Source organism: Myzus persicae, unplaced genomic scaffold, assembly GCF_001856785.1.
Source record: "Myzus persicae strain clone G006 unplaced genomic scaffold, MPER_G0061.0, whole genome shotgun sequence".
NCBI lineage: Eukaryota > Metazoa > Arthropoda > Insecta > Hemiptera > Aphididae > Myzus > Myzus persicae.
The window spans coordinates 432,710-446,430 of record NW_019103222.1 but is presented as its reverse complement, the minus strand read 5'-3'; the positions used below and the strand labels follow the sequence as shown (position 1 = coordinate 446,430).

General features: G+C 31.2%; 1 protein-coding gene across 4 annotated transcripts in view; it reads right to left on the bottom strand.

The window, feature by feature from the left end:
* LOC111034025 (collagen alpha-1(XVIII) chain) overlaps nt 1-13,721 on the bottom strand; it is a 246,854-nt gene that overhangs the window by 153,700 nt on the left and 79,433 nt on the right. For 2 of the 4 annotated variants that reach the window (XM_022315044.1, XM_022315045.1), the window contains exon 2: nt 8,035-8,548. The exons of the other annotated variants lie outside the window; for them this stretch is intronic. In XM_022315044.1, coding sequence (XP_022170736.1) covers nt 8,035-8,256 — 222 coding nt within the window. In that variant the 5' untranslated portion in view covers nt 8,257-8,548. The remainder of the gene's footprint in view (nt 1-8,034; nt 8,549-13,721) is intronic. 4 annotated transcript variants of the gene reach the window in all.

Genomic DNA, 13,721 nt, shown 5'->3' with positions numbered 1-13,721 from the left:
TACCACGCTTTTCATCATAGCTATAGAAATGTACTTGATTTACAGGTTAATTTCTAAAGACATTTTTTAGAAACCAAGGTTTAAAAACCAGCACTAATAAAAAACTTGAAGTATAATATTTTACTGAACAATAAAAAAAAATTAATTTAAATTATATTTCGTAACTTGCTATCATATTATGAGTAAATACAAAGTAAGTATATTATACCTGTCGTACGCCTCTGTTCTATACCTAATATTACCTATAGTATAATATACTATAAAAGGTTGCTGACCTTTACTTGATTTACACTTTAGCATCATATGGTTCGAACGTATGAAAATATATTATATGACAAACACATGCTGTAATAGGTATTTCAGTATGAATTTTCGATAAAAAAAAATCATATTCGAATTTACTACGAAGTTTCTTGGTGCTTGAATAGTATACCTACCTACTCCGTGTAGATGTGTTTCAAACCCATTCAATTTTATCTCATTCATTCCAGTGAATAATATTTTTCTACCTTAGAAACTATAAGTTTACGACACGAACATTTTTTACCGTGAGTAAAATAATATCTAAAAACTACTGGTACTGAGAAAACAGATCCTACAATTTGTCAATTTTCATCATCTGCATACATTTTACAGATGAAAAGAAACATGTTTTTGCTGTATATATTAATTGAAGTGCAATATGTATGTTTACTATAAAATATTTAATATGACATTTGGAATTTTAATCGAGATAAGCGTAGAATATAATTAACTGAGTTTATGTTATATTATGATGAAATAGAATATTAATTTTTTTCAATTGATTTATTTACTAATACAAGTTACATGCACAGGCCATATATTATTATAACATTTTATACATTATAGAGATCCAGGCATTGTTATGATAGAAACCGGTAAAAATAATTATTTTTTAAACACCTAACTGGAAATAATAAATGAGAAACATTTTCAATCATGCGCTTCCCTCAAATTTACTGTTATATGGAATAAAGAATACCTTATAATTATAGTTTTATGAATTTGTAATACATGAATAGTGTTTTCGAATTTCGAAAGCTTTTGTATTCGTGTACAAGAATATTGAATACAAACGATAAATATATTTTTTTTAACTTAATATTTTATACAGTTATAGGTTTTATATTATAGTATAAAATTTTACCATCCAAACCTTGGCAGAATAATTTATAAAATATGGCTGATGAGAATCAAGATCAAAATGGTGGTAACGTTTAATATGCATTGCAATATCATTCGCCTTATCAGTAAATATTTTTTCCACTATTATTCTATAATAGAACGGTTATTCTTACTGAGTGTACGTGCCGTTGAAATGATCATAAATTTAAAATGAAAATACAAAATATTCCAAAGAACTGCCAATACAAATTATAGCTTATATTTTATTCTATTAAAGAATAAAAACCATTTTTGAATGGACACATCAAAATCAAAACGAATACAATTTTTTTAATATTTTGAGTTTTGCACGACTCTTTGATTGGACTATGCCATGTTTACAACCTAGTACGGTCATTTGGTGCCTGGTTACTGAATTTCTAGAGGCACCATATTATATGTTTCTACCATGTCAATAGCAACAGGAAGTCCCAGGCACAGAGGTTACCAATGACTGGGTTCTAACCGGCGGTGTTGCAGCGCATCGACACGGCCGCCTTAGTTCATTCGACCTTTACATCGGCCACAAAACAGGCAGTTCCAGTCAACATTTCGATTATATACTCCATTTATGTCGATCGTACATAAATATTATATATACAATAACATTTGATATTTAAGGCCTTGAATGCTATCTGAAAACTTTAAACCAATTTTTTTGAGATTATTTGATTATTTTACTTAATGAGGTAGATTAATTAATAATTTATTGTTACATTGTTACACTGTATGTGATTTCGTTGTTTTGATATAAATTATTATTTATCTTAAAAAAAAAAAAATTTCCAGGCGGAGAATGTTGTTGTTGCCAATAAACTCTGCACAATTCAAATAATGATAAAAATATATTATGATACTAGGAAAACCAATAATAATGAATTGAATTTGTGAATCGTGCATAATATAACTTAATATTATTGAATCAGTAAACTGAGTAGGTACTCATAATTTTTTTTTTATTATTTCAAATGTTGACGAAATCTCCGCCTAGGATAACCTATTAAACGAAAATGAAAGATTTTACTTCAATCAATTCTAGTTATTTTGTTGTGTTTCGCGGAGAAATAAATACATTAATCACTTCAACATGACGTACATCACAATTGCATAAGCACAATTTATACACACTTATTTTAAAAATATTAGCGAGTAGGTATACTAATTTTAAGTAATTTATATCGTGAACATATCCCATCTAATCTATGGTACGCGATTAATGACGTTATCATGGCACCTATTTTGTCAAAAACTAGTTAAACCCATTAAATTTAGAAAATAATGATCACAATAATTTAAATATATTCCTATAACACCATCTTCCTTTGATGTATTTGTAAATGATTGCTGATTTATCCGTTACCGTCGTTCAGGATTGTTTACTCATTGAATTTAAATAGAACACACCTTTACAGCGATCCACCCTGCAGTTGCAAGTCAAACTCAAAACGAATTATCCTGCAGGATGGAGTTCCCGGTTTTATCAACTTAAATATTGGTACGTTGCGGCGGTTGTGGAACGATGTTTTATTGGCTCCGGATAAAATAATCAGAGTATTTCTCAAGTATTTCTAATTTATGTTTATAATAACATTTTAGTTTCAAAAATTTCGGGTTTCAATAAAATTACCCATTTTTATAAAAATGTTTGATTGTAATGGTTATTAAACGGTCGCTTGTACAATTAAACAATTGCATAGACTGTACAAGTTAGGCACATATACTATACATGTAATAATGAGCGCAGTAAAAACCTATATAATATATATATTATTTATATATGGGGTCGAAGTAGTATAATATATCATATAATATATGAGTGTATTTACAAACTTTATACAAATATAAAAATATCGTCAGGAGGATGAATAAATAAAATTTATATGAAAGCCGTTTAAAAAAAAAAAAATGTAAATAATTGTATTAAAATATATTAAACGCTAAATAAACAAATATTTTAATTGTTTACTTAATGCATTTCTAAAACGACGCAACTATCCATAACATGATATATTAATATAGAATTTGCTTCATGTATGTTCTCTAAAGTATATCCGTAACAATCGATATGATCATCCTTAATTTACCAACTTTAATAATATTATAGGAATTAAGAGTACTGTATGATTAACTTACGTATAAGTCCCTAAATAGTATCTTCAGACACTGCAATACTGCGTACACTTTTTTGCATTTATTTCTATTTCGTTCAGCCCGATGGCTAATTTTATTGTATTTAATATTATGTAATGTTCACTTACGATTTAACTTAATGCCGCGGAAAACGTGTAATTTTTAATTTAAGTACCTCCAAAGGTCCGATTTAAATAATGTAAGGACGTTTGAAAGCATAAACAAGATCACTTTGCATCGGTCGGAGCAAGTGCTTCAATCATTTTAGCAAAATTCCTGAATAAAAATTTCAAATTATATCAATTGTTTGTATCACATCTATTGTTTGTATCACATCTATTAAAACTATAAAACACATTGAATAAATATGATCCGATCGACGCAAAGTACACTTCTTTATCAAATAAAAAATGAATACATTTTTTGAAAATCGAACCATTGAGGATCGTGTCTTAATTTTAGTCAGTCTCAAAGATCGTTTCGATGAAAAATCGATAGGATTTGCAGGTTCCTTGACGATTGTAACAAACATTTTGATTTATTAAACATATATACACTCTGCATATAATTTAAAAAAGCGGCTCCCAAATGGAAGACGGTTAATTGAAATTTCGTGTTCTGTTTTATAACTATCATTTTAAAATACGTTATATCGTGATAATACGCTTGAAGTTGAACTTTTGTAGAGGAGTTTTGCATTTTGTAACACAATAAATTAGACATATCATAATATATTACATTAATGAAACACGGCGTTATTTAATTGCAATTAATATTATACTTAAAATATTACGAGTTTCATACCAGAAAATAAGAATAAATTGTAGTTGATTAATTTATACCTTGACAACGAAAAACTTAGGAAAAATCGGTCGTAAACAAAATATCTTGTATCCAGCCCAAAAACATATTTATTTTAAATAAAAAAAAACTATAAATCAGTATTTCATGTTTAATATCGTACATAATTAGATAAATCTCTATAAAGTGTAGTTAAGGAACGTGAAATAATTATTGTTCAATGTACACTTTTATTAACAAGTACAAATGAACCCGAATATCTGTACATTAAAAAGAATCATAATCACGTACAATAATAATATTGTTCATTTCGACGAAAAACTTAGGAAAAATCGGTCGTAAACAAAATATCTTGTATCCAGCCCAAAAACATATTTATTTTAAATAAAAAAAAACTATAAATCAGTATTTCATGTTTAATATCGTACATAATTAGATAAATCTCTATAAAGTGTAGTTAAGGAACGTGAAATAATTATTGTTCAATGTACACTTTTATTAACAAGTACAAATGAACCCGAATATCTGTACATTAAAAAGAATCATAATCACGTACAATAATAATATTGTTCATTTCGACGGATTTCAGAATGTATATTGGGTTGTTAATTTTAATGTTGAAATATTATGATTATTTGATTTTAGGGGGTATATTATTATTATTACTATAGCGAACAAGTTAGTGAACTGAAATTGTGGCACTTTTAATTTTTAATTTGATTCCGTTGTTTGGATTGTTTAGTCTACAATTATAATTTAATTCAAAAACTCTTGTAGTTGCGATCCCAAACGCGATATTATAAATTCACTTTATTTTATCGCACAAATTTGATTTTCCAAATAATTCCGAATATATATATATGATACGGTGCGGTATGAATAATGTCGATCTGTATATTTAACGATGGGATTTGAATGTTCAATGATAAATCCAAACATTTGTGTACACATATAACCTAATAATATATCTGTATGTAAATCATGTAAGGTTTTAGGTTTTTGCTCTAAAACGTCCGAAATCACCATCAAACCATTTCACGCGCTGGGAATTATTAAGTCAATATTATTACAATGATTTTCGTTTGTTTATTTCGGACATTTCAGGACGCAGAAGTTTAAAATTAGAAATTTGAATATTGTAATTTGTTGTGTCTCAAGACTTTTGGTCCACGCTGACTATGCTGCGATAAGTCAGTAGGACGTGTTCAGTTTTCGTCATTCAAAAATACGTGGAATTTTATTCACGTTTCAGCTTACTTGTATAATTGCCATAATATTATTAATAAAACGGACGAGACATCATTGAGTGCCTAACCTATATGCGGTAATTATGGTCTATTACGACCAGTTTTGTCTGATTAAAATTGTTTTTATCAAATTTCTGTACGTCTGAACGCATTGCATAACTCGCAGCGTAAGTGAAACAACAATTATAACAACACTTATGACTCATCTACATACAGTTGTAGTTGTGTTTGAGTCTATGCTCAGTTATTTTTCATGGCAGAATAAAATAATGCATCACCTCAAATTTGAAATGATTATTGTAAAACATGATTAACGAAAAATATCGCACGAAGATAACTTATTTAAAATATACAACATGCAATATTTTGCAAAAGATTTTTCTCTTACCAGAAACTTTCTATTACGTACCTCATAATAATAATGATAATAATAATTATGAAACCATATACGATTATTCGGACATTTTTATTCACAGAAATCGTCGATGAAGAAGTTCTCGGAGCCGAGCGCGTTTTAATAAATTATAAATTAGGCTTTTCCCATTTGTATTTCGGTCTAATCGCGTACTACCGGTAATAACTTTAAATGAGTTTCAAACACTTAGCGCAATGGCATGAATCACGTCCCCGAAATTAAGTCCACAGTGACTAATAACGCAACAGCGACTACACTCGAACAAAGTTAAATTATCGAGTTTGAAAGAAATATAAAACGTTTTATTTTCATAAAAATTAATGTCGTTGTTCCGTTTCGGTTTTTTATTTATTTGCTCGTTGTACGCAGTTTCCGCACTGAATAAAAATTATTTTTTTCCCATCGTAATTCCAAACCGGCCTCTGAGGAAGCTCGTTAGGAAGTCGTTAGAATATTATTGCTCCGCGCAATCATTTCTTCGCCGTCTTTACTGGCGGTCTCCTCCTCACCCTTCCAATTATAGACTCGCGCAGTCGCGCCCCACAACCATCGACCACCGAACTGCGATCCGTTTTTGTCTTTCACGCCGAAATGTGTGTTTTAATGCGGACATGATGTCCTACTGGTTCTTACTATCCTCCTAATTCGCCTGCTTTGACATAAACACCGCCCCAACGCGACTAGGATTGTCCACTAAAATTACGGCAGGTCTTGAATGCCGACGAGTTTAAGAACGCGACCGTTTGTGAACGAATTTTTAACGATGTTTCGTGACAACAATTTACATTTTTCGGAATACCATTTGCACATGGTGCTAAAAATGAGATAGTTTTTCACAAAATTGGGTTCACAGTTTGTCCCAATACAAATTTATAATTTACATTGTTTTAACCATGTATTATAGCATCAATATAAGCATCAATAGGAACAGTGTTAGGAGTGCTTGGTAGTGGGAAATTTGTAAAAACCTTGTGACATATGGTTTTAGAGAAAAATTTGCTTCCAATCGCTCAGTTTTAACTGAAGTTACATTTAATGCTGGGATAGTTTATTATTGAATACACATTCTTCAATCGTTTTTTCACATGGGCTTAAATTGCGTAATTTCTTTAAATCCATTCCACGTACATGGATTAGAAGAGAGGATTTATTGGGATTTTGTATATGTGTTTTGATGTTTTATACCTTATGTACGTTCTACACAATGCGCCAGTGTGACAATAAGTGTGTTGGTAGTATGTTACTCCAGCACGTTTCTGACATGACACGAAATCCAATTTCTAACGTAAACTGTAGAAGAGCATAAAGGATTCCAAAAACTGGTTCAAATTTGTTTTGACGTTTACTTGAGTACGACTTTCATACATTTTTGATTCCCTCGAATCACAAAAACTTGATTTTCAAAAAATATAAATTTAAAAATTGTTAATATAATACGAAAAAAATAATAAAAATAAATAGTTTATTTTAGGTATACTTTGTCATGGTACGTTGAAAGTTAGTTTTTATGCCATGTCCGAAAGTTTAGAGAGAATCTGCTTGGCGGATTCCAAACACTGGAATGATATCATATACCAACTTGTCCACTAACACAGTAACACAGTGTGCCATGTGTACAGAAAATCAAAATACGACCCAAACGAATCGTGTTGTCCGTGTGCATTGGATACGCACATGTACAACAATATTTTTCAAATTGAGTAGCTCTGGTACCATTATGATATTGAACATTTAAATGTAAATTTAAATCGATTTGTATTAGACAATTGCATACCCAATTTTTAGAGGGGGGGTGGGTACTTTTGATTTAATTCTCTAAACTTGTTCTGATAAATAACTTTATTAAACTAGATAGGTATACTCATACGAATATCATAATAATATTTGAGACAATTCTTGTTATCCCTTATTTTTAGTATATTATAATATTTAATACAATCTATGACTCAGTATTTAAGTGTTATAGAATGATAAGAAGTAATCGTATATTTCACGATTTATAAAGATCAGACAATGTTACTCGTCAACATCGGGAGGTGATCTAATATAAGGGAATCGGTGTTTTTGTCGTTGAATCTTCAACGTAGGTATTTTAAACGTTTAAGTGTGTAAAAATAAAACCAACTCTAGCTACATACGACGCCTATATTTCTACAAGAAAAAAATCGAATGATGTTTCATTTACTAACTACGTTTGTACGACAACTTTATACTATAATATTTACAAATCAAAAAATCAATGAAAAAACACGTAACCTTTTGATAGAGGTGCAACGACGTTGGATACCAGTTATTATTTTTCTTGGGTCTGTTGTCCGACTTGCCGTTGGCGACTCCCCTGGCCACGATTCCAACGTCGTCGTCCACTGGACTGTTCCAACCGAACAGGTTGCAGAATATGAGACCGGACAGCAGACAGGCCACGCCCACCGCTCCTCCCGTTATCACCTTCGATTTAGCTGATAAAACGATAGCCATGTCGTCGTCGGCGGACGCGTTCAGTGCACATGATGACGGCCGCACGAGGGCATGTTCTCCAACGCGGTCGGTAAAGCTCACACGCGGCGACGGCGACAATAAGAACAATACGATCGTGTCGATATTATTAGAAAAATTCTATTGTGGTTACAAACGTCCTCGGTACTCGGCAAATCACCGACGTTTTACATTATATTTATTTTTTGTTTTTTGTTTTTTTATCTTAGTCGAACGACGATAATATGTGACGTGGACTTGTGTGCATCACAGCCGACCAGGATTTAAATACGCTCTAAACAATGTTACAATAACAAAACAATTATTATAATAGTCACGATAATTATAATGTAACACCGGCTAAACCGTTTTCCGAATCAAAATCTAATCTCGTAAATGGATAAAAACCGGAAAGGCACGCGGCGTTAATAAAGTCGGTCACGACGTTTTAAACTTGCGGTGAACTGCAGCAGTTCATCTGTCTATTTATTTTGATGAAATAGTCGAAAATCCCATAAGTGCGCCCGGCACATGTGATTTATGATGTAAAATCTAGTCGTCGTCCCGCAGGAGATTCGTAGTGCAAAAATCCGTTCAACCCCAAAACGGGACTAATTTATAAAGACATTAACCGCGCTTGTAGAGTATCTCCCCTCGAGGTTTATCGTCACACTTTGAATTGACTATCAACGATACGCTTTCCAAATATATATGAAATGAAAATTTCGCATGAGATAGTTTTTATTTGTACACGTGCAGGCAAACGTATATAAGCACATTAATCAAAGCGATTTAAAATTGTCAGTATAAATTTACATGATTTCGAGAGTTTTGTTTGTTTGTTTTAATAGTTAAAATTAAACCTTGAAATCGTTACAATACAACTATAACTAAACATAATGGTTTTGAAACGTTCGTAAGAAAAATATATACACACATTTTAAAAATACGAACTTGATGAAAAATAGAAAATAATAACCATTTTGAATACCGTGGTTTGATACAATACGAAACACTGTCGAATAAATATGTTTGGACTTAGAAATTGAGTAAATTGTTTTAATCCAAAACAAGAGTGAATATAGTTTTAAATAAAAAAAATGTATTTATTCAAATGTTTTGATTCCTATACACGTGTTATAATTATTACAGAAAAAAATTAATGCATAAGTACTTAGATAACTCAAGGGTACAAACATATTATGAAGTATATCCCTACGGATTAGATACTATTTCGTATTCATAATATTCCGAGGAAATCAAATTAAAGAGGCATACAGTATTATACACAATAGGTTTCATCGTGTCATTCCAAAAAAAAAAAAATGCATTCTTCGCTTAACATCATTATACTGATGTACTTAGTTATCTCTTTTCCTAAACGTATACATATATTACATAAATACATACTTATACTGCAGGTTATTTTTTTTAGATTTAATAAATATGAAATGCGATGGTATAGTACTACAAACAAAAGTGTAACGTTATGAGTATTTTTTATTTTGCTATTAAAAAAAATGGTCTAGATGCATAGACCTGCAGTAACTAGTAGAGAGGAGTTGAGAAATAAACATATTTTGAAATAATTATTATTGTCAATATTATTGGATTCATAGCAGAAATATTTTTAAACTGTTACCCCTTTGATGCGATTGGAAAAACCACTGGAGTTATTGAAAAAAATATATATTTGAATACCTACACACTGCATTTTGTATTGTATAGGTTATAGGACTTTATACGTTAACATTTTGTGGTTTTTCACGAAAATGTTTACTCAAAATTAATAAAATAAAAATAATTAATATCATTGTAGAACCGTAACGACAATTTATTATTGGATTTACTTTCCGATTCATTAATCGGTTAAACGCGTCTAGCACAGATACGAAAAAATAATTATAATTGCTTTCAAAATAAAAATTGCACATTTATTTACAACGCAGCTGCAACTCACAAACAATTTGAAACAATTATGGTCTGTGCGTGTGGCATTTATATCTATCGGGTTCGACGTCACATATCTGACCTAGTCATTGATTACTTTTTTTTCCTTAATCTAATAAAGGATTTGCGAAACAGCACAATTTAAGTGTGGCTCGTTTCTCTTACCTATATTATTTTAATTGTTACTTTTATCCATATTATAACCTCACTTATCACAAATCGTTATTACATATTTATATCTGCGTTCTTAATAGTTCAATTTAATAATAGGTAGTTTTAATTTCTAAGGCTCATTATTTTTCTTTAATGAAACTATTTTCATAAACGCTAATAATATGATATTATATTACATACGTTAAAACTTTCAATATTAAATTCACTTTTCAAACAAAAAACGTTAAACTTTGAAAATTAGCCCACTAAAACTCCCCTGCCTCGAATTTAGTTTTAGTTTCGAAACATTAGATAAAAACATCTATAGGCCAACAAGTTTAACTCGTTATTACTTATTTTAGAACCTATTGGTCTTCAAATGAGCCAAACTTCCGTGTGCAGGCCAATATAATACTTATGGATGTTCAAATCATGTAAGTGTACACCAACCGTGTAATAATATGTAGTATATTATTTTAAGTTTTGAACAATGCAGCGAAATAATAGCCCCTTAAAAAATGATTTTTTGATATGCTGTATGACAATGCTAATTTTTTTCATTCTATATAACTCTGTGGTAATAAATAACGAAACCCAAAAACAGAATGCTTATAAAGCAGGATTTTTTATTATTATTATTATCCACTATAGCTGATACACGTCACGGAATGTGATTCTGTGACAAGGGCAACAGAATAAAAGTTTTTAATTATTATTATTATTATTATTATTGGATCTTTTTTCAACTCGCCATTGGCTTATTTTATCTGTGTGGACAATTTATGTTAAAAAAAAATAATTCCTAATTGTTCTTGTGACACATTATACGGCATTGTATGACGTCAAAATCATATATATATATATTTATATCCTCCTGGCAGATTTGAAATAATTCGAAATTTCATTTGAAAAATAGGAAGCGAGCGTTCACTTTTGTTATACAAATCAGGCTGCGATTGTTGTAATTGTGAAATGAGTGCAAGATTATCAATAACCGAATATGAAGGATGTCTGTCCTTTTTTGACACCCAAATTCCACCCTGTGGCATAATAATTAAAAATCTGAGGAATCTGAGGAACTCGACACTAGACTGAATGGTTCAGTTGATAATTTTTTGGATTTTATTAAACCTTTATGAGTTATGGTTATGATTTACAATATTATCGTATTACATAGGTAACAAGGTATCTAGGTTGCAAAAAGTATACAAATATTATTTAGGTTAAAATGATTTTTTGAATTTCTGTGTGTGTGTGTGTGTGTGTGTGACAATATTAATTGCATTTCGGTATGTACAATTTGGACTCAGATTATAATTAAATCGTAAAAAAATATTATTTAGTTCGCATAAATTATTTTTTTCCCATAATAATACATTTTAATTAGTAATACACCACGCAATAATTTTAAATGCATTTGTGCATTTGTTATACAACAATTGTGTTGGCAAATCGCATAGCATATGGTTGGATATTTTTCAGTTCTGTATCTCAAAAAAGCTTTTATACTGTTGAAAAATCGTATCAAAAATCTTTCTAATCCATCTATGACTTCTACACAAACTCAACGGAAATGTGCGCATCGTGAAATTTCGATTAAACATACGCGAATACTAAGATTTAACGTATATGGTACTGAGAGAAAACGAGTTGAAACGTCGACTATATACGATTTCAGAACTGCGCACTCTTATCTATTCAGATGGAAAATAATATTTTGATTCTCATATATATAATGGATGTATGCAATAAAGAGAGAAATCACTTATCACGCGGAGTGGAAAAATATTGGAATATATACATCTACCATTCAGTAAACATTTTTGCTAGAAATGTTTTAGTGTCGAGTGCTTCAAAACATGAACATCTGACCAGATTACAAATGTAAAAATAAATGAATAAATAAATGATGAAAAAAAAATCGCATAAAATGTCTCTAGGGTTAAGCACGCTGCTGCTGCTGCTGCTGCTGCAGAGGTCAAAGTCGGTTAAATAAGAACGGCGGCGGCGGCGGCCATTGGCAAATAACGCGGACCGTGATGTTCGGCGTGTCCTTATCCTTTTCCACTGCGCAAAGAAAATATAATAAAAGTAGATAAATATTTAAAGAGATTAAACGTCGTCCGTGGCAGCGAAATGATTCTCGTCCCTCGACATCACAGAGGTCGTTTGTATAATATAGGTACCTATTCGCATTAAAAATAATAATAAACATAATACAAAATTAATAAACACCCGTGGTCTGTTTTTCGAGCGTTTGTTATCACGGTTTCGTGGTGGTCGGCTGACTTGACGCCGAACACCTCCCTACACACGTACCTGTGAACTACGTCTCGACATTTTTACAATTAAAACGGCCTCTGGTAACACGACAGGTTTTCGTGTCGTTTTCTGATAAATTATATTAAACATTATTAGTAGTGGGCGTACACCTCACGTACATGCAAAAAACCTGTGTACGCCACTCGAGACCAGCCCAGGACCTCCGCTTACAGACGGATCGGTCGCCTAACCTAACCATTTTAAAAGTGTAATAATGTTACGTGTCGTTCCGAGGCATAATATTAAATGATCGACAAAACAGTAGCTAAATTTTTTTTTTTTTGGGGGGGGGCGAGGACATTGATAATTTCGATCATACCAGATACCAATGCGAATATTATATACCAACTGCAGTTTTGAGCCGTTCGTAACGAATTTCGTCTTTTTCCTCGCCAATTCCATGTCATCTGGAAAGTGTGTTTTCGTTAAGCGGACGCCACAGGTCTGAATTCAACAATTTATTATTGTTGTGATTACTATCGTTTGATAAGGAAACAAACATGACATGTGGGGGGCCCAGGGCTGTGTACCTTTCGTGTTTGAGTCCACAGAACCCACGAAAATATATTAACGAAATCAAACGAATAATTAAATTTCCCAACACGCTCGCTTTCCATTGGTATACAGTCGAGATTTGAGGAAATAATAAAATCAATTTGTTCGTGTTGCCCGATTAGTTGTGAACCACATAATATTATATTATATTATAATAGAAAAAAAAAAACTTTACAGTTCAGTAATTATAAACATGTACTATTTTCACTGCAACATAGTATGTATTATAAAATATTTTAATTTTTATCGTGATTATCACGCGAGTATAAGTGTGTTGGCAGAGGCACGCGTCGTTTGTAAAATATTTTTATTAGTAGGTGCCTATTATACAACATGTTGTTATCGATGTAAAAATGTATTCCACGATATTTAGGCATATTTTATTCGTAATATAAAATAAAGTCCCCCTTGCCTGTCCAGTACGATCTCCGAGGCTATAAACCGATAAATCGATAAACGCGTCATGAGGTTTATTGTACATCGAAGAC